Source organism: Canis aureus, chromosome 11 (assembly GCF_053574225.1).
Source record: "Canis aureus isolate CA01 chromosome 11, VMU_Caureus_v.1.0, whole genome shotgun sequence".
In the NCBI taxonomy this organism is placed as follows: domain Eukaryota; kingdom Metazoa; phylum Chordata; class Mammalia; order Carnivora; family Canidae; genus Canis; species Canis aureus.
In genome coordinates, this window is record NC_135621.1 from 27,614,819 (window position 1) to 27,640,509 (window position 25,691).

Sequence of the window (25,691 nt, forward strand, 5' to 3'; positions counted from 1 at the left end):
GAGCAGCAGAGACTGTGTCCCACATTAAAAGCCAGGAAAGTCTTTTTAAATTACACTAACAAAGGAGCAGAAATGCAAAATAGGAATGGTGAGCAATATTTAAGTTACTGGCAAAAAAAAGCACCATGTCAACATTTCAATTCTGGCCAGATACTAAACCTAACTTAAAATCAACAAAATTAACTTAGGACTTCTAGTTCACTCTAAGCATGTTAACATATGCAAAGCTAAGTCGCTACCATTTGGTACTAATCATTTATTAAAGGGTCATGGTCCTGAATCTCTTCAAACAGTAGTTGAAACATTAGAACAGCCCTCACCAAAATGTCTGGCCCCCAAATTAATGGAGGCTCCCTCCCAAATAATGCTGTACACTTACTAGGTTTCATGGCATTTGGAGCGTTGGAGGGTGCATTCCCCCAGCCCGTGGTCGATGCTCCCGTGTCATCCATTTCGCCCCACCCAGGACTGCTTTCGTTTGGCTCACCCCAAGCTGAAGTACCATTATCTGGAGCAGGTGGTGTGCTTTTGCTCCAGACTGTAAAGAAAGAAAATGGGTCTCTAAGAATGATCTGTTAAATGAAGCATCCTAATATCCAGGGAGTGGGGAGGGAAGGTGAGGAACAGGCTCTCCTATGCTCTGTCGGCAGAAATATGAATGGGTTCCACCCTCAGGAAGCATTGTCACTTTAACTTTTGGCCCAGTAACTCCACTGCCGAAATTATACCATAGATATACTTGTAGAGTACATAAAATTATAGGTACAACAATGCTTACTGTAACACTGTGGGAAACCATTTGGAAGCAACCTAAATATCTATCACAAAGGCACTGGTTAGACCAATTACGTCACCCATGAAATACTGTACACAAAGCAAATAAAAGACAAAAATGTATGTGCTAACATGGAAAGTTTTAAAGTATGATGGAAAAAGCAAGGAGAAGAACAGTGTATATAGTACAATCTCTTCTGTGTAAAATCTGTAAAAGATAGATATATTTTGCTATAGGTATGAAGAAAATTTTTGAATGAGACACAAAATGCTACGAGATTCATTATGTGTGGGAAGAGACCCTAGGGGCTAAGATTCTTTTTATTTATTACGTTTTGATTTTCCCTACAGTTTGAAGGTTTTCATTATATGGCTAATAAATTTTTTTCACATCTTAGCAGGTTTTGTGCTAGATAGGGAATTAATGAACAATCTTTATTTCCTTCCTCATTCTTTTCAATATTTGAGGGAAAAAAAAAAAGAACTAGTTAAAAGCAATCATTTTCTAAGTGGCCATAACTGCATTCACCGAACACTAGGTTTATCTGAGGAGTGGAAAACGAAGTATTAATTCTAACTGAAAGAAAAAAACAAAAAACCACCTGAACAGTGCATCCCCTTAGTTTGTTGAATTATATGCTTTATGGGGACATTCAAGTCGACAATGCCAACGACGGTATTACTAGCACTACTTTCAATTTACCAGGTATGGTATTTCTATCCAAATAGAGGAAGAAGAAAGTTTAATTCTGGGCAACTAATGATCATGAGAAAATAATTTCTTATACGAAGTACTCCACTACCAGAGGTGACCATTAAAAATCATCTGGAAAACGACTGAAATCTTCCAGATCCAGCCATGCTACAGCATTCTGATGGCCCCTTCGAGAACAACACAAAAAACCTCCCTTCACCAGGGAAGGAGAAACACAGAGGATATGTTCCTGAGTAGAAACTGAATGGAAATCAGGTCTACTTCTGCTACTATTTTAATTCTTCATTTTTAAATCTGGAGCATGGTTTGTTTAGCGCCCAAGATACGTTTTTTTGGATTCTGCAAGACCAATACAATTACAAAAAAAACAAAACAAACGAAAAAAAACCCCACCAACTTTGGGAGACTACCACAGGGATGCCATCTTTTTCCTTTTGCCAAGAAAGAACATTAAAAGGTACCACCAGCATCTGTTTTCACTATCATTTTATAAAAAGAAAGCTTCTGTTCACAGTAGAGTATGGTTAATGTAGAAAGATTTCTAGAATACAGCCAAGGAATAAATGCAGCTTAATAAAAATTTAGGATTTTTGTTTATCAAACCCGCAAGAAGCAGCCATTGCCTACCTGATGCTGATTTACTGGTCATCGGGGTAGGCAGGTTTGGTTCTCGAGGTGCTGGGCCCCCTTGGGAATTCTTATCCCACAGATTCACATTCTTGTAGTTATAGCTGTTAGGGTCTCCCCATGCTGAAGTGCCATCATCGATGTCCATTTTCCGACTAATTGACTGTGGGGATGGCTCTTCCCAACCACTGGGTTCCTCGTCCTTAGGGGTTACTGGCTGTGGCCCACTGCTCCAGTTGGAATTGGAAGGTCGTCCGTTGCCTGGAGGTGGTGGTGGGGGGCCTCCCCATGAACCAGAAGCCTCTGGTTGTGGTGGCGGTGGCTGCTGTGGCTGCTGCTGCTGTTGGTGCTGTTTATGCCAGGAATTGGGCTGTCTGCCAGTCTCAGTCCACGCTGGAGACCTTTTGCAATCTTCCCACCCACCTTTGGAAGCTAGGCTTGCATTCCCGCTGTTCCCCCAAGTTCCAATTTCATTCTGCCCTCCTTCTCCCCACCCAGACACAGGTTTGCTTGCAGAACTTTCCCAACTGCTGTTTTTCGCCTGATCAACTTCCTCTCCCCAACCATTCTTCCCAGAAGTCCATCCTTGATTGGGCTGGCGTCCCCCTCCCCACCCCTGATCCTTGCTGGAGTTCTCATTCCAAGAGGAAGATGTCTTTTCATCTGGTCGTCCGCCTCCCCAGTTGGAAGAGTTGTTGTTCTTATAGTCATTCCAGCCTCCTGTGTTCTTGGGGTCTTTCCACTCTGTAGAGGCTGAGAGCTCCCCCCATCCAGACTTCATTTGATTGCTTTGGCTGGGTGCATCTCCCCAGCCCCCTGAGTTCTTGGTCTGTGTGGCAGCGCTCTCCCACCCCTCAGTTCCTTTGTCCGATTTCCCCTCAGGCCTTGGCACCTCTTCAATATCCCACACAGTGTCCTGCTTAATTTGAGTTTGGCCCCAGCCAGTGTTTGAGAGCACCCTGGGGTCCAAATCAGTTCGGCTCAAAAGAGTCTGTAAGACAGCCTGACAATCAGGATGTGTGGGCCGGTATGACCGACGGCCAGAATTATGACTGTCACTACTTCCTGCTTTGTGGTTGCTTCCAGTGCTTTGACCTCCAACTTCACTTCCTGTGGAGCTGGAAGATCTTCCCCAACAGGGAGCCTGGGCATTGCCTTGGTTTTCAGGGAGGGGGTGGCCCTTTTGATTGTCCCATGCTCCAGTGCTAGAATTTGGTTGGTTTGGACCACTCCATTCTCCAATTTTCAACTCATCAGACCCAGTCGGCTGTTTCCATTCTCCCTGAGAGACCCCAGATGTCATTTTGTTCCCTTCACCCCATTTGTTGTCATTAGAGTCCTGAGGGCCAAAGTTCCAGGACCCACCCGTAGACCTGTTATTGTCCCAAGAGTCATTTTTTGACCCAGATGATTTCTGAACAGAAGCTCCTTTCCAGGAGTCCTCTCTATCTTTTCCATTGTTCCCATTGTTTCCAGAATTGCTTTGTCCAGAGGCTGTGTCAGTTCCAGAAGGCCCCCTAGCTGCACCCCAAGATCCAACACTCCCAGTCTTTCGATCTCCAGTGCTTTGTGAAGGGGCATCAGTGCTCCTGGAGGCGTTCCCCAAGCCCATTCCAAAGGGCATTCCCTTATTCTCCATGGGGTTTGGTGAACTTAAGTTCAAGGAGTTAGTGTTTCCATTTTTTGGTCCATCAGTGTTATGAATCTGAGCCTGTTCTCTGCCAGAGACAACAAAATTAACACCCGCATTTTCCATCTTTGACTGCTGTTCCCTGGATGCCTGACCTACTGTGCTAACCTGTGCACTGGAATTACTAGTATCCGTTTCCAATGCCCCTTTCCTAGAATTTCCTTCTTGGACCAGCGCTGGCCAGGCAGATGGGTTGCTATTTGGGTTAAAGTTGCTGAAGCCAGAGCCAGGTCCAATTCTATCCTGACCACTCACATTCCTCCAATTTCCTAGTCCATTGTTGCTCTCTGTTGTAGAGTTGGAAGATTGAACAGATTTAGTCTTAGGGTCAGATTTCCAGACCCCAAGATTACATTCGTTCCCAGAACTTGCAGACTGGCACTGGCTCCCTTTTCCTTTGTTACTAGTGGTGCTTCCTGGCAGAGTGCTCTTCTCAGAGCCAGGGTTCGAGGCACTGTTGTTATCGGTGGTGTTTTCGGAAGAAGACTCAGTGTCTTTGCTGGCAATACAAGGCCACTCTTCCACGTCAGACCCGTCTACAATCACCTTGTCCCAGGTGTGAATTGGGTTGGGGGAGGCGCCGTTGTTGGAGGAGGCTCCCGGGCCCCAAGTGGAATTTGCATAATTTGAAGCAGCAGCACCTCCAAGGGTTGACTCTGGGAAAGAGATTATCTTATCAATCACAGCTACACATGCATGCTCTATTAACACCTCAAGCTCAAACTGCCCCTAAGAGAGCTCATACAGTTCCCCACAAACTCAATTCTCTACCCAGTTGCCTGTCTTGGTTAACTGCGTCACACTTGTGCTAGTTATCTCTTCTCTTTCATTTTGCCAGGTTGCTATATTGCTAAGTGTAACTCCACCACATTTCTCAAGGCTACACCACATTTCCCCTTGTCATTCCTATTGACAGAGAAGGGCCTTCTTAGATCTTGAGATAATGTAGTAACACCCTCAACTTGCTTTCTATCTCCAATCTACTCTGAACACTCCTGGCTAGAGTAATTGTTCTGAAGCACACCTTCAATTAGATCACTGCTATAGGGGAAGCTCCCAATGGTTTCTTAGCACACAAGAATAAAGATGCTGCACAACCTGGGACCAACAGACTTTTCTAGTCTTATCTTCCATTACTTTCTATGTCCACACTACTTGACAGTCCACAACTTATGCCCTCTCACCCTGGCACTGTTCCACATTGGCAGCTACTGGCTTCTCCTCTTGGATTCATATACTGAAATATGCCCATCTTTCTGGGCCTAGTTCAAGTGCCGTTTCTTCTATGAGGGTTTTGTTTTGTTTTTAGTTCATCACCTGAAAAATAACCTTTCCCTGTCTAGAGCTGTTTTGCTTAGCGCTGTGGTACTGTCTTCACATTTACTTTCTCCCACATTAGCACAGAGACTCCCCCCAAAGCTCCTCCTCTTAGGCAGAGACCCTAATCTTGCTAACGTTTGAATTCTACATAGTGGCCAGTGCACTGCTACTCAGTAAGCATCTGATGAATGATGAATGCCCACCCAGCTAGATTGCTGGGACAGACAAGCATGAATCAGTCTCTTTAGTGCCCAAGGAACTTAATCTGATAAATTAGTCTGGCTCAGCACATATTTTGGTGGAATTTATCATATTTGGTGGGAAGAAAAATGACATGTTTTTAACCCAGTAATTTCTTCTAAATTTGTTTTAGTTACTTTAACCAAGAAGCCTTAAATCAATATAAGGTTGAAAAAATATTACATAGAGCCATATAAGAGTACGAAAGCAGAGAATCTCAAAATCTTAAGACTCCGGGGTCTCCTTGGTTTTAAGAATGCAAACGAGAGAGTCTGACTCACACTGGACTCATGTCTACATCCAAGCCTGGGTAGATTTGACTGTAGAACCACCTGATGTGACCACCCCTCACGTACTTCCTCTTGCAACTGCTTTTTTTTTTTTTAAAGATTCATTTATTTATTTATTTTATTTATTTTAGACATAGAGAGAGAGAGAGGCAGAGACACAGGAGGAGGGAGAAGCAGGCTCCATGCAGGGAGCCTGACGTGGGACTCTATCCCGGGACTCCAGGATTGTGCCCTGGGCCAAAGGGAGGCGCTAAACCGCTGAGCCACCCAGGGATCCCCTTGCAACTGCTTTTGAGGGGCCAGGAAGGGAAGGGCCATCATGAGGCTTTTCCCTGCCTGCTTTGGGCCTGGCCTGCCAGCCACCACAGAAAAGTCTGCATAAAGCCATAACCATGAGGTTTCTTTACATCCTTACTCTGCACATTCGACGGTGATAGAATTTTCTAAGGCAATTCCATGTTTAAACTCAGAAATAGAACAAAGTGTGCTACAGTTAACAATAACCAACTCATTGTTCTTGCCAAGGCTTGATTATGTTTAAGCTTTGAATTTTAGTATAGCCTCAAAAGATATTTTAAGAGCTAGCAAAAATCTGTTAATAAGCTTTAAAAAAAGAGAAGGGGAAGAGGTGATGTCTGGAGGTTCTTAGCTATTAGCTGATTTAACATTTATCTATTAAAAACTCTCAAAATTTATAGCCCCCCCTTGTAGATATATCTACATCTAGGGTTTTTTTGTTTTGTTTTGTTTTGTTTTTTGTTTTGTTTTAAAGTAAGCTCTACATCCAATGTGGGGTTTGAACTTACAACCCCAAGATCAAGAGTTGTGTGCTCTATTGACTGAGCCAGCCAGGAGCCCAGTTTTTAACAAAGCCCAAAATCCTCTAAAGAAACAAGGAGTCAAAAAAAAAAAACTAATAAAAAACTACAGAATGGTATTATTTGGTATCTCCCCTCCACCCCAAGATTCTACACAGTAATCTAAGAGACGATTCTCTCTATACTTCCAGCATTCTGAGAACATAAACATAGGCAAGTAAGATTCAGAACAAGTCTTTGCACTAGCCCCACCTCTAATTATCCTCTGAGCACACACTTGTGGTGACAGCTGGAACTATGGAGGCTCAAATTTATAATGCACTTGTGTAAAAAAGAAGAAAAGTCCCAAATGGTGATGACAAACAACAGCCACATTAGTTTCTCATGCCAAGAGCACATACTGGACGCTAAAACCCAGTTTCAGAAGAGAAGTGCTGGTACACATTTCACACTGGGATCTTCTCCCGTCTTTTGAGTAATCCCAAGAGTCTATCTAATGAAGGGTTTTTGTGGACTTTATACCAGGCAATACAAGAGAAGTGATCACTCTCTTTCAAGCTGCCATGAAATCAATTCACAACACCTCTTCCTCACCTGGTGCAGTCCCACTGTCACTCTGCAGCAGCGTTCCTGTCACTTGTGCGTTGTTTGAGTTTGCTCCAGGTGCTGTGGAGGGAGGAGGCCCTGCTCCGCCCCCAAGGAGCATGCAGGACGGCGGAGGGGGCTGCCCACGTTTTAGTAACACTTTGTGGTCCTGCTGGCAACGGAATCGCGGCGGCACCTCCCGAGGCATGTAGCGGGCGGCGCTTGGCGGTTGTCCGTTCGGCACTGCCACCCTTTTGGCATTGTTGCCACCATTGACTGGTGGCGATGGAGAGCTGCCAATTGGGCTGGCGGCCGTTGGTTGGCTTAAACTTGGTTTCGTCACTTCGGGCACTGAAAGAGAAAGATTGAGAAACAGTCTTTGAAATAAAATACATTTTTCTAAAAATGGTTTTTAGTAAAGCTTACATGAGATCAATTCCAATAAGACAACTCTTCACCATCCTACTGTGAATGGCTGTGGTCCTTCTAAATTCTCCTACATCTTCAGTTTATTGGAGGTATGGCAGAGGTGGAGAGTGATGGTGACAATGACTCAAAGACAACAATGCCACAGAATTCTATTTCTATTAATTAAGGGGGAAAGGGAAGCAATCACCATTCACTCCCCTAAATCCATGAAGGGCTGCCCAGCAAGTCTGAGGGTGCATATGGGCCCCAGGAAAAGCCCTTGGTAAAAGTTCAAGGCTCTAGGTTGGAATGGCCTTGCCCTTTATCCCCATTCTTAAAGACCTACTTCTGAGAAACACTTTTTTTTTTTTTTTAAGATTTTATTTATTTATTCATAGAGACACGAGAGAGAGGCAGAGACACAGGCAGAGGGAGAAGCAGGCTCCATGCAGGGAGCCCGACGTGGGAATCGATCCTAGGTCTCCAGGATCACACCCCGGCTGCAGGTGGGGCTAAACCGCTGCGCCACCGGGGCTGCCCCTGAGAAACTTTTCTTGAAGTCCCTGGACTAGGTAGGCAAAGCACCTTCATCTGTGCTCTAGAAGCATGCTGCCCATCTTTCTTTACCTTGAATTTACCATATTACATTGAAATTCTCATTTACAGGCTTCTCACCCTCACCAGGCCCAAGAGTCTCTCAAGGGTAAGGACCCAGCTTTCATCTTTTTTTCTTAGGGTCTAGCACAGAGTAGACCCCCACAGAAAATCTCAGCCCTGGAGAATAACAAAATCAACTTGGGTTTGGCTTCTATAGCTACCTGAACTTACTCTTGCTTCACATCCATATGTAAATAATTAAAAACGTTACACATTTTTTTGCTTTTGTCAAAATTTTTAAGGGTATCTTGTATATTTGTTCCAAATATTTAAAATAAAAATTTCAGGGGCACCTGGGTGGCTCAATCAGTTAAGTGTCCGACTCTTAGTTTCAGCTCAGATCATGATCTCAGGGCTGTAAGATGAAGCCCCACATCGGGCTCTGCACTGGGCATGGAGCCTGTCTAAGATTACTTTCTCTCTCCTCCACCCTCTCTAAAAAGGAAACATAAAATAAAGATTTCAAATAAAAATTTTAAAATGTAGGTATTTTTCCTACTTATTTTAAAGAATTTAATGTTTTACCTTACTTTTTAAAATGGTGGACGGGAGGTATGACATGTGCAGGATGAACGTGAAGATAATATACTCTGCAGGACTCTCTGGCTTTCCTCTCAACTCTACAGGGAATGTCCTTCTGCTCTCCTTTTGCCTCATCCTACCAAACAACTGCCACCCTTTCCAAGAAAATCTACCTGGCAAATAGAGGTTGGCAATATTACAGAAACAATCACTGAGCCTGATAATTTGGATGATACTGAAGCCCAAATCCCTGACATCCAGAGTAATGTTTGGGCCAGCTCTGGTGGCTGTATTGCGTTGACTGCTGACATGATACTGGGCCAGCATGTTGCTAGCTGAACTGGCTGGTTCCTTTATGGACAGAGAGACATCATCAGAAATCAGGGGGCCCGATCTACTCCTATTGGACACTGGTGAGCACTGTGAGTAGTAAGACCAAAGAGTAGGAATCTGAAGTAACTTCAAGGCCCTCTGGTCTAATCTTAACCAACCCTGAAGCAGTAGTGGGTCTCCCAGTAAGGAAGGGAGGTCTGAGGATCCGCAACCTGATGAGCAGAATAAACTTGTTTCTTCAGAAAAATAAGTTGGTTATTGCCTGATATTATCAATATAGTAGGCTCTGCATGACCTATAAGAGCTGATAGATAAAAATAACTGATAAATGAAGACGATCTATGCCCTCAAGATTCCCATAGCAGATGGCATTCCCAATCCCCTTTCCTCTCATGAGAATAAACAAGAAGCTGGCAAGGGCTGGGAGGATTCTTCCCAAATGGTTTTTAGGATGGAAGGAGCTATGCTTCTGAGGCTGCCCTTCTATAAAAGGGCTAGAATCTTCACTCTGAGTTAACCATGTCTGTTACATGCCTTGACTCATTTCCCTAAAATAGAATAAGACATAGTAAGAGCAGCCTACAGCACTGAGGTCTGAACCTGAGTTTGACTAACTTGACAACATTCACAGCACAACCAAAGAAACTTGGAGGGTATCCTATATTGTGTAAGATTTCTTACAAAAGTGCCTCAGAGCATTTTCCCACTACATCAGAGGTAGAAGGGACTGTAAATAATAAAGTCATTATGAAATTGGACCACTTTTCAACCACTTTCCTTCTAATATGGGACTCTATTCTGGGAGATCAGTCATTCAAAACTCTAGGACACAGAAAAAGCGTGAGGTACATGTTAGGAAAAACTGTGTTTCAGAACTTGAATGAAATCTTACTCAATTTTTTTCTTACACCTTTCTGTGACTTCAAGAATTTTAAGCACTTAAAGGCCAATCAGAAATCTAGAGAGCAATGTGGCTGTTAGGCAGGAGGCCCACTCCAACCTGCTTCTTGAAGTCCAAACTTAAGACATCCCAGAATCAGTGTGTGGTTCACAGCATGCTTCAGAATGTCAGGTGCTAAGAGAAGAAATGGAAATTAACAGAGTAGGAATTACTTTTCAGACCCTCTCATTTCTCTTCTGCACCTTAATGATTTGTAGGTTTTAATGTGACCTTTCTAAAGATGCTCAAAATAAGGGCATGCTTATTTTCCACAGAAAAGGTCTGTGGCTTAAACATGAACTCTGTATCAAAGGAAAATAAAGACATTGTGAAAAATGCTGTGTATCCAATTTTCTAATTTCCTTTCATTGACTTCCAGGAACTAATAATGATTGATTTTTTTTTCCTTTCCCTATTATTACTGTTATTCTCATCACTAACTGAACTTCTGAATTGCCTCTATTCCTGAAAAATTTCAATAAAATACATACAAGCCCTAAAAAGACATTATTTTCAACTGAAAATCTCTGGGTGAATGCTTATCAGTTACAATGCAATACAAAAACTCTCAAGGACTGACACACAGAGAGTGGACCCCACACACTTAAGAACTCTCAGTACCCTTTAAGCACTGTCTCCATTTCTTTACCTTCTACTCACTCCTCAAACTCAACGCACCCTGGCATCTGCCCTGAACATCTCCCTGGAAACCTCTCTCCTCATTCAACAACTAGTGATCGTTATTGCCAATCTATTTTTTTTTAATTTTTATTTTTTATACAGAAAGAGAGAGAGGTGCAGAGACACAGGCGGAGGGTGAAGCAGGCACCATGCGGAGAACCCAATGTGGGACTCGATCCCGGGTCTCCAGGATCACGCCCTGGACCGCAGGCAGCGATAAACCGCTGAGCCACCCGGGCTGCCCCATTATTGTCAATCTAATGAACATTCGACGAACAACTTCTTTGACTTGTCTGCAACTTCTGACACTATTGGCCATTTCCTCCCTCTGTTTGTGAGAGCTGATGAGACCCACACCAGCCAGCTCTCTACCTCTTTCTTCCGTTGTGGGTTCTCATCCTCTTCTTGGTCAGGGGTCAGCAAACTTTTCTGTAATGGGCCAGACAGTAAATATTTTAGGCTTTGCCGGCCATATGGTCTTTGTTGTGATGACTCAACTGTTCACATGTAGGCAAAAGCAGCCACAGACAATGTATAAATGAGTAAGTGTGGCTGTGTTACATACAACTTCACTTATTGCACTAAAATATAAATTTCATATTATTTTCACTGTCTGAAATTATTGTTCTTTTATATTTTTTCTAACCATTGAAAAAAATGTAAAAAAAAATATTCCTAGCTCGCGGGCAGTATGAAAACAGGAGGGGAATCAGATTTGCCCAGAACGTTGTAGCTGGCAATTCCCTAATCAGGTTTGTAAGATGGCCAGCTGAATTCGGTCATAAGTTGTGTCTTTAAAAAAAAAAAAAAAAAAAAAAAGAAAGAAAGAATGGGATCCCTGGGTGGCGCAACGGTTTAGCGCCTGCCTTTGGCCCAGGGCGCGATCCTGGAGACCCGGGATCGAATCCCATGTCGGGCTCCCGGTGCATGGAGCCTGCTTCTCCCTCTGCCTATGTCTCTGCCTCTCTCTCTCTCTCTCTCTCTCTCTATCATAAATAAATAAAAATTAAAAAAAGAAAAGAAAGAAAGAAGAAAACAAAGAAAGAAAGAGAAGGTGAGGCCTATACTATTCTCACATTTAAGGTACTTGAGTACAAATTCCCCCATATTGAAACTTTAACAATTGTGTGCATTTCCCAAATCCCTACCTCCACCTCAGATCTCTTTCTCTTCTTCCCTTTACCCGCAAACTTCCCTTTACCCTTCCTTTTCCCCATCTCCCCATTATCTCCTAGCTCAAGGAATAGAGTTATCACCCAACCAGATTCTCAAGTAGGAAATCTGGAAGGTATCTTAGACTTTGTTCTCTCCTTGCACATCATTATCTGATCATCGTTACATTCCACTGAGCCAAAGCATCTCTCTGATGCCTTCCTTCCTCCTCTCTACCACCACTGCTCCTAACCAGGTTCAAGTCCTCATTACCTCCCACCTGGACTATTCTGTGCCCATCTATCTGAACCATATGTCTTATACCTCACATTCATTCACTCTCTAGACGTAGCCAGCTCCAACTCTGAACAAATGGCTCCTGTCAATGTTAGAATATTCACGTGTTTCTACATGGTGTGACATACTATAAGTAGTTTACTTTGTAAATTACTTACTTGGGGTGGGGAGAACCCACCTCAAGTCTTTCAGAGTACACTCGAGACTATCCCAACCACCAAGACACACACTTACTAAATATGCCTTCTGGAGTAGACTCAGAAGACAGAGTTGTGGTCAATGTACCATAACAGTCCATCACCCCAGGTATGCTGATGGGAAGGTGCTGTCCTTCAGCTGTGTCCCATGTGTGGTAAAGGTCATGAATTGCTGCTGTGGATGACAGTAACTAAAAATTTTAATCTACTAAGCTGAAAGCTTTTCCCTGTTGTCTGACTCTCACCATCAGTAGTTTCACTATCAGAATAAGTCTCACTGAACAAAACACCTGACAGACATTTACCAAGAGACTGCTAAGTGTTAGTTACCTGAGCTTCCTCAGGTGGCAATTGTTCCACTAGGGGTTAAGCAGCTCCACATGTTTAACCCTTCCAAATATGATGCAGGTCCAAATTCATTGGCCAATCAGGCCCAGACCCCACAGGCTCCACAGAAGTAGATCTCTCTTTCCTCAGTGCAGTGCCTGTTATAGGAACTCCAAATCCCTTCCTAGACACTCTATTTCTACTAAAGGTGCTTAAGGTCATGTCAGTGGTTTGTTTTGTTTTTAAAGATTTTATTTATTCATTTTAGAGAAAGAAAGGGAGAGAGAGTGTGCACACAAGTGGGAGAGGGACAGAGAAAGAGGGAGAGAGAGAATCTCAAGCAGACTCTGTGCTGAGCATAGAGCCCAACACGGCTCAATCTCATGACCCTAAGCAGGTTATGACCTGAGCCAAACCAAGAGACAGATGCTTAACTGACTGAGCCACCCAGATGCCCCAAGTCATGTTAGTTTTTATAAATCAGTCATTTCATACTGATAACTACACGCTAAGCCAACCATGACCCTAACAGCTTTTTAACAAGGTAAAATTGCTATGTACAACCCGCTCCGTTACACCATCTATCTTTTTAGTCCTAATCTTTTTTTTTTTTTTAAAGTAGGCTCCATGCCCAGTGAGGAGCCCAATGCAGGGCTTGAACTCATGACCCTGAGATCCAGAGATCCAGACCTGAGCTGAGATCAAGAGTTGGATGCTTAACTGACTGAGCCACCCAGGTGCCCCTTTTAGTCCTCACCTTATCCTTCATCCCTCTTGTATCTGGTCTATTACATCAATCCCAGAGACTCTTTCTATTCTAAGTCCAATATTCAACAAAGGGGGACATCAGCTTCTACCTTAAGTGCTTTGTATTGTCTGCTACTGGACAGCAGGCCCATCTCTAGGCCATGTCTTCACAGCACCTCCACTTGAAATCTTATCCTATTCTCCAGAATTCTGTTTTTAAATAATGGAAGATAAAGACAGAACATACAATGAATCTACTTTTTCTCTGAAATATGGACAAATCTTCAGTTCACTGTACATCCAACAACTTGACATCAAACAAGTCTTTTTTCTTATAGGGTCTACTGGGAAAAGGGGCAGATTTAGAGTTATGGAGACTACCTAAGGAGGGCACCATCTTTGGGAAGAGGAACAGGACCAAGAAACATCAGCTAAGAGAAGAGAAGAATGCGACTTGGGAATCCTCAGACTGGTTCTTGGGAACAAAGATAAAAATGTGGCTGTAAAGTGAGACAAAACCCAGAAAGGTCAGGCCCAGCGCTAGGCTCTATCTTCATATAACCTCCACTTGAAATCCTTTTGTATTCTTTCCTGTCTCATTTTTCCTCTCCCTCTACTTATGGTCTCATGCTCCAGAAAAAAAAAATTTTTTTTAAAGGTTTTATTTATTCATGAGAGACAGACAGAGGCAGAGACACAGGCAGAGGGAGAAGCAGGCTCCCCACAGGGAGCCTGATGTAGGACTCGATCCCAGGACCCTGGGATCACACCCTGAGTTAAAGGCAGCCACTCAACCACTAAGCCACCCAGGCATCCCTCTGGATAATTTTTATTTTTACTTCTATTTTCTCCCTGGTTCTACCAAGTAAATTCCTTAGGAGACCTGAAACAAGCTCTTAGCTCACTTTAGGGTTATTTTACTTTAATTTTTGATGGGGAAGTGGGGTGGGAACAGTTTGGAAACTGTAGGGTATATTTCATTTTATGGTAGGTGAGAGAAAAATCCTATTTGGAAAGAAAATAATAAGTAGAAAAGAAAGTTTGATTTTTAAGATTTTGGCAGAGGAAAGCATTTCTGAGAAAAGATCTAACACATACACACACAATCTAAGAAAGAATGCCTTAATGGATTTTTGATCTTCCAATAGAAACACCACTTACCATACAAAACAGCTTGTTTCCATAGCTCAGTTGATACTTGGCCTCATGAACATTAGAGTTGTGGCCAGGCCCAAGAACCTAACCACCATGTTTCAACAACCACAGAGCCTAGATTTTCCAGGAAAATGCCTATTTTCTCATCTACTGTCCTGATAAATCAAAAAAGTCCTATAAATATAAATACTATGTGCCCAAATCCTTTCCTAGATAGTATGTTGGTTTAGAAAATATGGACACTGTACTACTATCAATAACTCTATTTTTATGATAAGTATAACTTCTATTTCAAACATGTAATTTATAAAGATACTTCCAAATAAAAGCCCACTTCTGGGTTGGTACTAGCTGAATGTACAAGGGGAGAACACTATTCTTTCTAACTAATTAAGATAATTATCACTAAAAATAGTTTTTATCAGTTTTTTATAAATCACTACAAGGTCCCAGACTACATTCTCCCTTGAAATGCCTTTTGATTAGTAATATATTACAGTAATGTCTGGTCATCTGAGAATTTGCTTTCCAGAACTAAGTTTCCTTAAAAACTAGCACGGTCTTTATTAGTTTTCCATCACTGTATGGCACACTTTGGCCTGGTGGTCCAACAAAAGAAAACAAAAACAAGAAAAAAACCAATCATTAGAGGACCTCCCATCACATCTTGGCCTATCCATTCATCTGCCCAGACCTTCCTCCAAGTTATCACAGTCCTGTGATTCCTTTCATCAGGGGCAGTGGTACTCAACCTGGGACATGTCCTGGGGTCACCTGTAGATGTTCTCAAAATACAAGTGCCAGGACTGTGGCCTGAGACCATGAATGTTTAGGAAGAGGTCCATGCTTGTATATTCTGACAAGTCTATGCAAATAATTTTAATATATACCCTCGTTGTGAACCACGTATTTAAGTGGGCAAGGATAGGAGCTAGAATATTGGTCTCAAGGAATGAAGCCTACCATTCTGAAGGGGAACCCAAAAGTGTGACCATCACCAGACAAGACTGCATAATCAAAATCTGAACAGAAGAGAGAGAGATCTCGGGCACCTGGGTGGCTCAATGGCTGAGCATTTGCCTTTGGCTCAGGTCGTGATCTTGTGGTCCTGGGATTGAGGCCCACATCAGGCTTCCCGTGGGGAGCCTGCTTCTCCCTCTATGTGCCTGCCTCTCTCTTTCTGTCTCTCATGAAGGAATAAATAAAATCTTAAAACAAAAATAAAAAACAAAATGAGAGAGAGAGATCTGAAAAACACAAAGACCATTAGGTTGGGGATTACCCGAAGGACACCTGTTTACAGCACATTACTTTTTTGTAACAGAGTTAAAATAAATTATTTTTTGAAAAAGCATATTCCAAGCTCTAGCTCAGAAGACCACGAGACCATCCTAGACATAACACTCCCTTTCAGACTCAACATATGTCATGGATCAAGATAGTTAACAATCCTCCGCAGTTCCCATCTGTAAATTAGGTGCTAGTGTTTTTTGTTATTGTTTTGAAAAGGTTCAGTTCAAAATCATGACCCACATACTTTCAAAACAAGGTATTACTTTTTCTAATCTCTTTTGCCTCCTAAAAAATTTAAGGCCAACTAGAAACACTACTAGATGTACTTTTAATTTGTCATTATTGCTCTTTAGTGGCTGCAAACCACCATCTTAATTACTTTGTACTCACTCTCACTAATCAAGTGGATTGGAGGCTGAGTCAGCAAAAGTGTAAAATCTAAACACACAAGGTTGAAAAAAAAAAAACCTTACCTTTGGTTTTTTGTTCCGTGACCTGAAAAATAAGAGACATAAATGAGATTTGCTTTCTAGTTTGGTATTATAAGCCTACTTTAATTCTAATGACGTAAGTAATTCAAGCTGTCAGACACAGGCATAATTCAGATCCAGAAAAAAAGCTGAGAGTCCGTTCAGACATCCTTCTATAAAGATAATGGCCATATGTCTAACATGACCACCATTATGAAGGATATTAAAAATTAAAACAAAAAGCATTTCACTCTCATTAAATGATAAAGTGCTTGTATCAGGAATGCTGTTTGTCATTTTGATGCTATGACTAGAGAAAGGCAAATGGATGGAACCTCGAAACTAAATTAGCCAGAGACAAAAAAGATCACCCTCTGAGTATGAACTCAAACACTCAATCTCAAATCTAGAAAGCAAAGTTCAGGGACCCATCACCAGAGGTATCAGAGGCCATGGCAGAAAGGCAGGATTGAAAACCAAGCCATGGGATCCCTGGATGGCGCAGCGGTTTGGCACCTGCCTTTGGCCCAGGGAGCGATCCTGGAGACCCAGAATCGAATCCCACATCAGGCTCCCGGTGCATGGAACCTGCTTTTCCCTCTGCCTGTGTCTCTGCCTCTCTCTCTATCATAAATAAATAAATAAATAAATAAATAAATAAATAAATTAATTAATTAATTAAAAAAAAGAAAACCAAGCCATGCCACTTCCTGGCTGTGTGATCTCAGTTTTCTATTTATCTGTTGAATGGAGATTAGTAATAATAGTATCTTGGTACAAAGGGTTGTTATAAGGATTACACTGGATATCCAATGCCAATGTTAAAAAAAAAAGTTTGTTGTTTTTAATCAAAGTTCATGCAAAACAGTATGAAATACAGCAATGAGTGAAACATGTAAATTCTAAACAAATAAAGATTGCTTTGTTGAAAATATTTTATATAGTAACTAAAACAGCTATAGAAATGATTAACCTAAAAGGTTGGATAGGCTGAATATAATAATGGGTTTTTAGAGAGTTTAGAAATGATCATTAGGAGCCGCATGGAAAACTGCTTCTGCTATTAAGAGAGGAAAACAAAGGAGGGCACCTAATTATACATGCCCTATAATATTAAAAAATGACAAGACGCCATGTATAAGAAAAACATCCAAAAGGAAACGTGCCAGAATTCTAATAGGCTTGTATTATTTTCATTATTACTATTATTGAGATCGTGATTTTGACTCTTTTCCCAAATGTTAATCTTATAAGGCATTTTTAATGGTTCTCTGATTTTTGTAATAGAAAAGATGTATGGTTATTTGTGGCTGATAATGATACCAAGTTACCACTTGGGTGCTCATGAAAACATGCTCATCTTTGGAAGATATGTCTTATAGTTAATCAACCTGCTTCACGGTGTATTCCAGCACACTAATGCCAGACATGAAATCTGAATTCGATGCCCTACTTTTATGACCTCCTGGAGTGTTCCTTATATTCTTGCATTAAAAAACAAGCTAATTTTACTCTATTGGATTTGTAGTAGACAGCACTTTAAAATAAATGTGTTTCTATGTACTGTTAGCGAGCTCAAGTCTACTGTGCAATTTTTCTAAAACTCCATTTAACCAAGAATGAACTGATTTGTATCCATGTATCAATTCCTTAAAGCAATTTAAATTTTATGACATTATAAGTATTTCTTAGAATGCCATTTTGAAGATCAGCTATATAGGAAGTCAATGCCTTCCCCAGCTGTAAGGCGACAAACCCAAATAATGTCAAATGTGTCTTACAATGTGGGTTCTGTTAAAAGAGCTGTCCTCCAGACGGTGAAAAACTGGATGATCAAAGCATGTATTCTGCCAACACTGAACAATGATCCTTTAGCAGCATCAGCTTAATGAATGTGAATGGAATCCTTCCTTGACACCTTTCTTATGAATGGAAATCTAATACAGTTTACTCAGTGATGGTTCTAGAAAGAGCAAACTGCTCATAAGAAAAGCTCAAGTTTAATGTCTATGTTGAAATAATTTACTTTTAAATAAAAGTCCATTCTTCAAGAAATTACATTGCCAGCACTTATCTTGACCACTGATTTATTAAACAAACAGTTTTTGAGTGACTCTTATGTACCGGGCACTGCCCTAACTTCCTAGAAATACAAATATGAGTAAAACCTTGAGAAACTTATGGTCAGTCTAACAGGAAGACAGACACGAAGAGATGATTGTAAAGCAACAGGGTAAGCAGTGAGAAGGATGTGGAAGCACTGTATAAATGGTGCTGATCGAATGAATGAATGAATGACCACATAATAGAACCTCTGGCACATTCTCTACAATTCTTTGCATCATAGCACATTTTATGCCTCCTAGTTGAGGCGCTGTCTTTACAATAAGGTTGGTAGCCACTAAGACAATCACGTGGTAAGCTTTGTGCCCTTCCTTAAAACTGCCAAATCAGAATTTAATTCTGGAATTACACAGCGGTTCAGTATGATACAACAATATCCAAGGCCATGTGTTGTCCTAGATCCTGTGTCAGCCAATCTAGAACCTTTTTAAACAAAAATGATTGAATTGTATTGTTCATAATTAACCATTTGAAATTTTATTTATGGGGATTTTCCTCTTTGTCATAACTTCTAAACCGTTTCTTCATGTAGATGCAAGTACATGGGGGAGATTGTCCAGCTGTATGAATGATATTCTTTGCATAAATCATCCAAATTCATTCTTGAATAAACCTGCACTATCTTGCATTTTAAATCATTTTTCTATTATAGTGGGATCCACAACAAAAGCGATGCATAATTTATTACTTCCTTCCAGATACAGATATTTTCCAGTTGAAGAATGAAGACAGACCATATATTGGCTAAAATAACCACTTGACTTGGTATCTTCTTGTTACCAGCCTTTGCTCAAGCTCACCAGTGTCTTGTCTATTAACCATTCATTCCCACAGACTGTAAAATCCAATTTTTATACCAATTTAGTTGATGACATGTGAATGCCCTAAAGGCAAGAAAGCCTTCACTGCGGTTCACTCTCTGTCACTCCTGCTGGAAGATCAGTATGCAGAGGGGCAATGCCCTGACACCTTATTGCTGGTGGACCTGCTTATGTGGAATGAGGCTGTGTCTCCAAAGGCAGGTATGAAAAAAGCCTCTGGATTGTTATCTGACATCTTTATTCAGACTCTTTACTGACATTTTAGACAATTCTAACAAGCTCAGATTAGAAGCAACACATTAGAAGCAGGTACCCTGATAGCATGAGGATATGATGGTGAGCATACCACTATTAATAGAAACAGAAACTCAGTTAAAAGCAGACATCTTAATGAGCATGCACAGCAGTCTATTTTATTACTTTACCAAACAAAAATGAGAATTTCTTTTAATTAAGTCTTGAAGAAAAGATAAAATTTTATATGCTTAATGTGTCAGGGTCATATGCAATCCAATTCAGAAAACTATTTCCAGTATTGTTTTTTTCTCCAGGCACTCATAAATGATCTATTTCAAAAATTCAGAAAACTGACATATGGGAATATATGTTATATCCAATAATGCTGGGAAAACTTGTGGTGTCCCTTATATCTTACACTGGTTTGCATCTGATTGCCTGCCTTGAGTCTCTTCTAAGTCTTGAGTTCCCTCTTAACCTTGTAACAGTTTCTATCTCCCTAAACTCAGCTTCAACAACCTGGCACTATAGCAGCGACCCTCAAACCTGCCTCACAGCAAGGTACTGTTTTCCCAGTCTGCTAGGCAATGGTAACAGAACTGGAGGCAAATCACTTTACCTCCCCCAAAGGCACCAAAACACCCCTGCTGAGCCAGAGTCCAAGTCAGGCAATGCTGAAGAATGGGGTGAGGGTGGGGGTGGAGAATAAGTTCACACCAGGGAGAGGGCAGAGGGACACACACTGAAGGGAAAGGGGTGGGGCTACCAGTCTGCTCAGACAGCGCTGAGGTCAAGTGCATCAATTAAGACTTGTCAGTTGATAGTGGTGAGTCTTTTTTCTTTTAGCATCTCTTCTCCCCTAAGCAAGCACCTCAAAGCCATGTTATTTCCCCCAAAACTCTAAGCAGATTCTTACAAATAAATGATAGTGCTGTAGGGCGACCAAAAGGAGAATGTGGGGGTGAACTTAACAAGTCTTGAAGTTGTTTTATAAGCTGACCTCTAAAAATGGAGGTTAATTATGATACAAATACAGAAACTGGACAAGAACTAAAGTGTTGGTGACTCTCTTGCCTTTCTTGATAATGTTTACTGTTGTTCACATTAAACCAGCTACAGCATTTCTGAATATCTACTTTTGGGAAACAAACATAGGTCTTCAACTTTCTCCCACTTTCAGATCTTAAAATTAGCAAGTAAACTACATAAGCAGTATTACTGAACTGTCTGTCAGGTATCCAACCCAAGGCAGTTAGTTATTCTAGATGTTTGGTGGATGTAAAAGCAGACTTAAGTGATTAAACTCACCTTCTGAGTGGCTTCTTTTTTCTTTTTATCCTCTTTCTTCCTTTTCTTGTCTTCCATTAACTGTTCTTCCCTTTCTTGCTCCTTCTCTCTGTTAAAGTAATGTCACACCAAAAGGTTAACATCTATATTCACAGTCTATTTGTGTAGCAAATGAAATGCTTGTAGATGGTGTGCAAACATTCCATCTCTGTGACTGAGCAGAACATGGTATTTTACTTAAACTAAGAGGATGCATAAAACTCAGCACATTTAGTTATCCCCACATTTTGGCTTATTATGCCTTTTGCAAAATTTGACAGTTTGGTTTCAAAGAAGCCCATTAATGTGAGCTTTATAATATCTTCCTAAACGAACACACACAAATGTACTCAGCAAAAACCCTGATTTGAATATATGACAATATCTGGTTGGCTTCTGGGGATATTCCTGGATTCCATGGATTTATAGAACACTCAGTACCTGGTCTTAAAAACACATGTAGAAAACATATAAAGCATACAGCATTAATACATCAAAGAAAAAATTAAGGAGTGAATTTTCTGATAGGCAATATTCCTCACAAACAATATAAGATATATTAAATCGATTATGATACACAGATATTTATCACAAATTAGGTATTTTCCCATGATATCTCCAGTGTGGTTAACAGAAAACTCTATGTTCTATATTCCTTATTTTTCTTCTACATTATTAATACTCTATGTTTTACATGTTTTCTACTTGTGTTTTTAAGGTAGGTCCCAAGCGTCCTATAAATCCATGTATTATTCCTCACTGAGTGAGTTCACAGTTGCATCTTCCTGCAGGTTTTGCTCCTCTCAATTATAGCAAAAATGATACACAATACTGAACATTCTACTTGAAGAAATGTGCTGAATCTTAAGAAATTAAGATAATGTAATGATGCCTCACATCTGAAAAGTAACCTGAGAATGTAAGATTTATTCTAATACATTGTATAACATATTATATAATACATATTCAAATAAAATGTAGGTAGAAAGCTGCCAACTTTTTTTTTTTCCCCTAAAGATTTTATTTATCTGAGAGAAAGAAAGAAAAAAAAAAACACAAGCAGCGGAACTGGACAGAGGGAGAGGGAGAAGGAGACACCCCACTGAGCAGGGTGCCAAACCCAGGGCTCAATCCCAGGACCTTGGGATCATGACATAAGCCAAAGGCAGACGCTTCACTGACTGAGCCACTCAGGTGCCCTGAAAGCTGCCAACTTTCACTCTCTATGTATCAAATGGGAAACATGTATTGCAAAACTACTGCTGTTGCTCAAAGTTCAAGATGGGCAACCCAGATGCCACACTAACTGAATTTAAGATTAAGAGCTAGCAGATTTAGAGACCTAGTTCTCAGTTTCCCAAAATACTGGACAAATACTTGTGATTTTAGGTGATTCAACACATTACACTCATGGCTTCACAAATACCATCTAGAAAAATGCTAAGGTAAAAGTCAGACAAATTAAAGAAAAACGTAAATGTTTGCCAACATGGCAAAAATCAAAAAGAGAGTTTCTAAAGAGCTCAAATCTGGGTAGTGGTAACTACTCAACTTATACAAAGAACTGAGGAACAACACTGAGTCTGGCTCTCACGCCTAGGTAATAAATGCTTTATTTATAGAAAACAAGAACTATACAAAAAAATAGGTATTTTACATACATGTCAAACTTTCTGCGGTTCTATCCATACTCATGAAAATTGGCCTTTCTTCTTTTGTGCCTCTAGCATAAATACACAAAAGCCTACTGTGCACAATTCACACCCAAAGGTAACTTCAATGAAAACTTTACAAATATGATCAAGAAAGAGATTTTATTGTAATTCCCTGATGTTGAATGCTGGATTTCTTTCGAGTCAGATTATGTATACCTCGGTCTCAGTGTGAAGCTCTTGGTGAAAATCCACTTGTAGCAGTGCACTACTTTAAGAACATGGCTTTATGAAAATTGGCAAGATGGATGTTGACCATCTAAGGTAGGCTGGCCAGAGATCCTGTTGCATTTGGCTCCCAGAGCCTCTTGCTTCCTCTGGCTTCAAGTGGAAGAAGATGGGATTCCTCATGACCCAGTTACTGTAACATGGTTCCTGTATTTTAAAGTCCAATGGACTACAGAAAAAGAGAAACCAGTCTGAAAATCTGTTTAAATATTCAATGCCTTAAAAAGCAGTGAGTTGCGATTTCTTTCTGTATCTATTCTAAAAAGTTTATTTTAAAAACGCAATGTAAAAAAAAAAAGCAAAGTTAGACTTTAATGAAACACATTCTTAAAAACAACTAACCTTTTCAAGTATTTTTTCCTATAAACAGGTAATTCAGGGAAAGGGACTGAAATTCATGTTCACTACAAGTGGATTTATTTCCAAAATAAATATTTTTCAAAGCTTTCCAGGAGACAGGCTGTGCTTTCACCCTGATCTTTTACTGCTTATATTGGTAGAATTGAGTTTTCTCTTTAGATTTCACTTCCTTAGGAAGAATTTATTTTCCCAAACCAAACTTGATTTAAAAGCCTGCTATTTACTTAATAATGAATGAAAAAGTAGAGTTCACCTTTCTTTTTAATTTAGCTGTGCTCTGTCTCGGCTGCACATTAGCAACACTGGGGGGCTTTAAAATATTCCCATGCTGAGCCCAGAGCCCAAGAGGGCGAAGAGGGCATCCACACAGGGAAGGTGATGTTACATACAGGGTGAGTGATCCATCAATAAATATGTTAATGATGATGACAACCAGGTTTCTCACTGTTGAAAAAGTAGTTACCAAAATGGAAAGGGAAAAAGCTCAAAAGACCAACTGTGGAGTTGGATCAGAATTAGTTATTGGCATCAACTTATGGTCTTAATATATACAGACAGGCTTAACAATAAACATAGATGTAATTTTTGTGAGGCCCTATGTGTGTATATTCCTTCGTGTATGCAAATACATGTGCACGTGCGCGCACAAACACACACACACTCTCACTCACTCACTCACCTAGTTCTGTTACTGAGAGGGCTTGGGAATAAGAAACGCCCAAAAGCAATGAACACACCTAGTACCCAGAATGTGGCTTCTAAATACCATTCTTAAAAAGAACTAGGTTCTTTTTTAAAAGAGCTCATTTGGAGCTAAGGCAAATAAAGTGCAAAATAAAGTGGAATGATTGTTGCCAAAAAACAAGGAAATATTCAACAAATGATGGATGGGGTGTGTCAAATGATTGCAGGGACCAATTTGAAGGGTTCCTACAAGCTATACCTGGGGCAGTATGCGCATAAAAATAGTGATGGTAAGAAATAAGCCATTGTATAAAATAGGAAAACAGGAGTCCATCTAGATAGAAATAAGTAAATGAATGTTAAAAGTAAAAGAAATGGAATATTCACATAGCTTTAAAGTACCTCCCCATAAAAATACTTATTAGAAAGGAGAAGAGAATAATTACATGAAGGAGAAGCCTGGCAGAGGCTTTACCTTAATTAAGTAAAACACACAAACATCATTCTAATGGGATAAACTGAAATTGTGAGTTACTTGATTAGATAGATGCTCTGAGAATACAGAATCTCTTCTATGATATTCCTTTCAAATATGTATAACCTGAATATTATCATGAGGAAATATCGGAGAACCTCAAACTGAGAGGCATTTTACCAAATAATGGGTCTGCAATCTTCAGAAGTTTCAGGATCACTGAACCTCGAGGAAACAGAAGGAGACTATCAAGACATAATAACTAAATGCAAAGTGTGATTCTTTTGCTGTAAAGGCCATTACCCGGCTAAGCCTCAAAGCTGAGTAGGGGCTGAAGATTCAATTGAAGCAATGTATCAATGTTTTTATTTTGATTGTTGCATTGTGTTTATATGGGAGAATGTTCTTGGTTTTTAGAAATACACTAAAGTCTAGGGGAAAGGAAAGCAGGTAAGTGATTCAGGAAATGTGTTGCTGTTTTCATCATACTTGCAACTTTTCTGTAAGTTCAAGATTGTTGCAAAATAAAACAAAATTAAAAAAAAATCAAAACCAAAAAAAAAAAAAATCAAAACCATTATTGGGCTAGCTCCTCAAATCAACTACAGAGGAATCTGTGGGGAGAGAATCACTGCTCTAAATGCTTGTGTATAAGCCTATACTTTAAAAGGTATTTATACCTCAAAAATCAAATCTTCCATCCAGCAAATACAAGTGCCAGGTGACTAGATGGGTCCCACTTAACCATCAACTGCTTCTAAGTCTGAAAGCAGAAAAAATAATTCACAGTCTCCCCCATCTCAAACCACACAGATACAAGTACAAACATTATAATCCAGAATAAATCTAGAATAGTAAAAAGCCAAAACTACTTTTAAGAATGTCTAAGGTGAAGAAAATACAACAGTGTTTCCTTTAAAACATAATAATAATAATCATGAATTGAAAGGAGACGTAACTTTTTTTTTTTGAAAGGCAGTTACTTGAATAAAGAGAAAAATATTCAATATTCACCTGAGCTGAGGCAGAGCAGGACTCCTGCCCTGCTCACAAGTTCAGAACACTGAAGAGCAATTGTGCTAACATTCGTAAAAACCGCCACATCACACATTCAAAGGCTCCAAGTGTCTAAGACCACATAGGCCAAGTTAAGAGCTGTGCCATCTGGACACCTCCCTAGAGCTAACATTCACGGTCATTCCCAGTACAGTTCTAACTTCCATACTTTTCTCATCCATTCTATATATCTGACAAAAAAAATCTTCCTCCTTTTTTTTTTTTTTAAATCTTCCTCCTTTTTGCAGTCCCATCACACCTTACCCTACTGTCAAGTCCTGGCTCAATACTCATCTACTTCAATGCCAATTCCTAGGAAATATGCCTTCCTCTAGACATCCCACCACCATGGCCATGGTGGTCGTTTGGCCCCCGGGGAATCTGCTGCTATCAGTCACTGGCAGTATCAGACCCACAGAAGGACTTCTCC

At 40.4% G+C, this 25,691-nt stretch overlaps 1 protein-coding gene across 18 annotated transcripts in view; it reads right to left on the minus strand.

The window, feature by feature from the left end:
• TNRC6B (trinucleotide repeat containing adaptor 6B) overlaps positions 1-25,691 on the minus strand; it is a 255,544-nt gene that overhangs the window by 52,870 nt on the left and 176,983 nt on the right. For 8 of the 18 annotated variants that reach the window (XM_077914417.1, XM_077914416.1, XM_077914427.1 and 5 more), the window contains 6 exons: positions 20,729-20,816; positions 16,242-16,263; positions 9,980-10,054; positions 7,069-7,410; positions 2,117-4,462; positions 380-538 (listed from right to left, as the gene is read on the minus strand). In XM_077914417.1, coding sequence (XP_077770543.1) covers positions 380-538; positions 2,117-4,462; positions 7,069-7,410; positions 9,980-10,054; positions 16,242-16,263; positions 20,729-20,816 — 3,032 coding nt within the window. Of the gene's footprint in view, positions 1-379; positions 539-2,116; positions 4,463-7,068; positions 7,411-9,979; positions 10,055-16,241; positions 16,264-20,728; positions 20,817-22,617; positions 22,856-25,691 lie in introns of all 18 variants that reach the window. The other 10 variants (XM_077914433.1, XM_077914423.1, XM_077914430.1 and 7 more) reach the window with 4 other exon arrangements.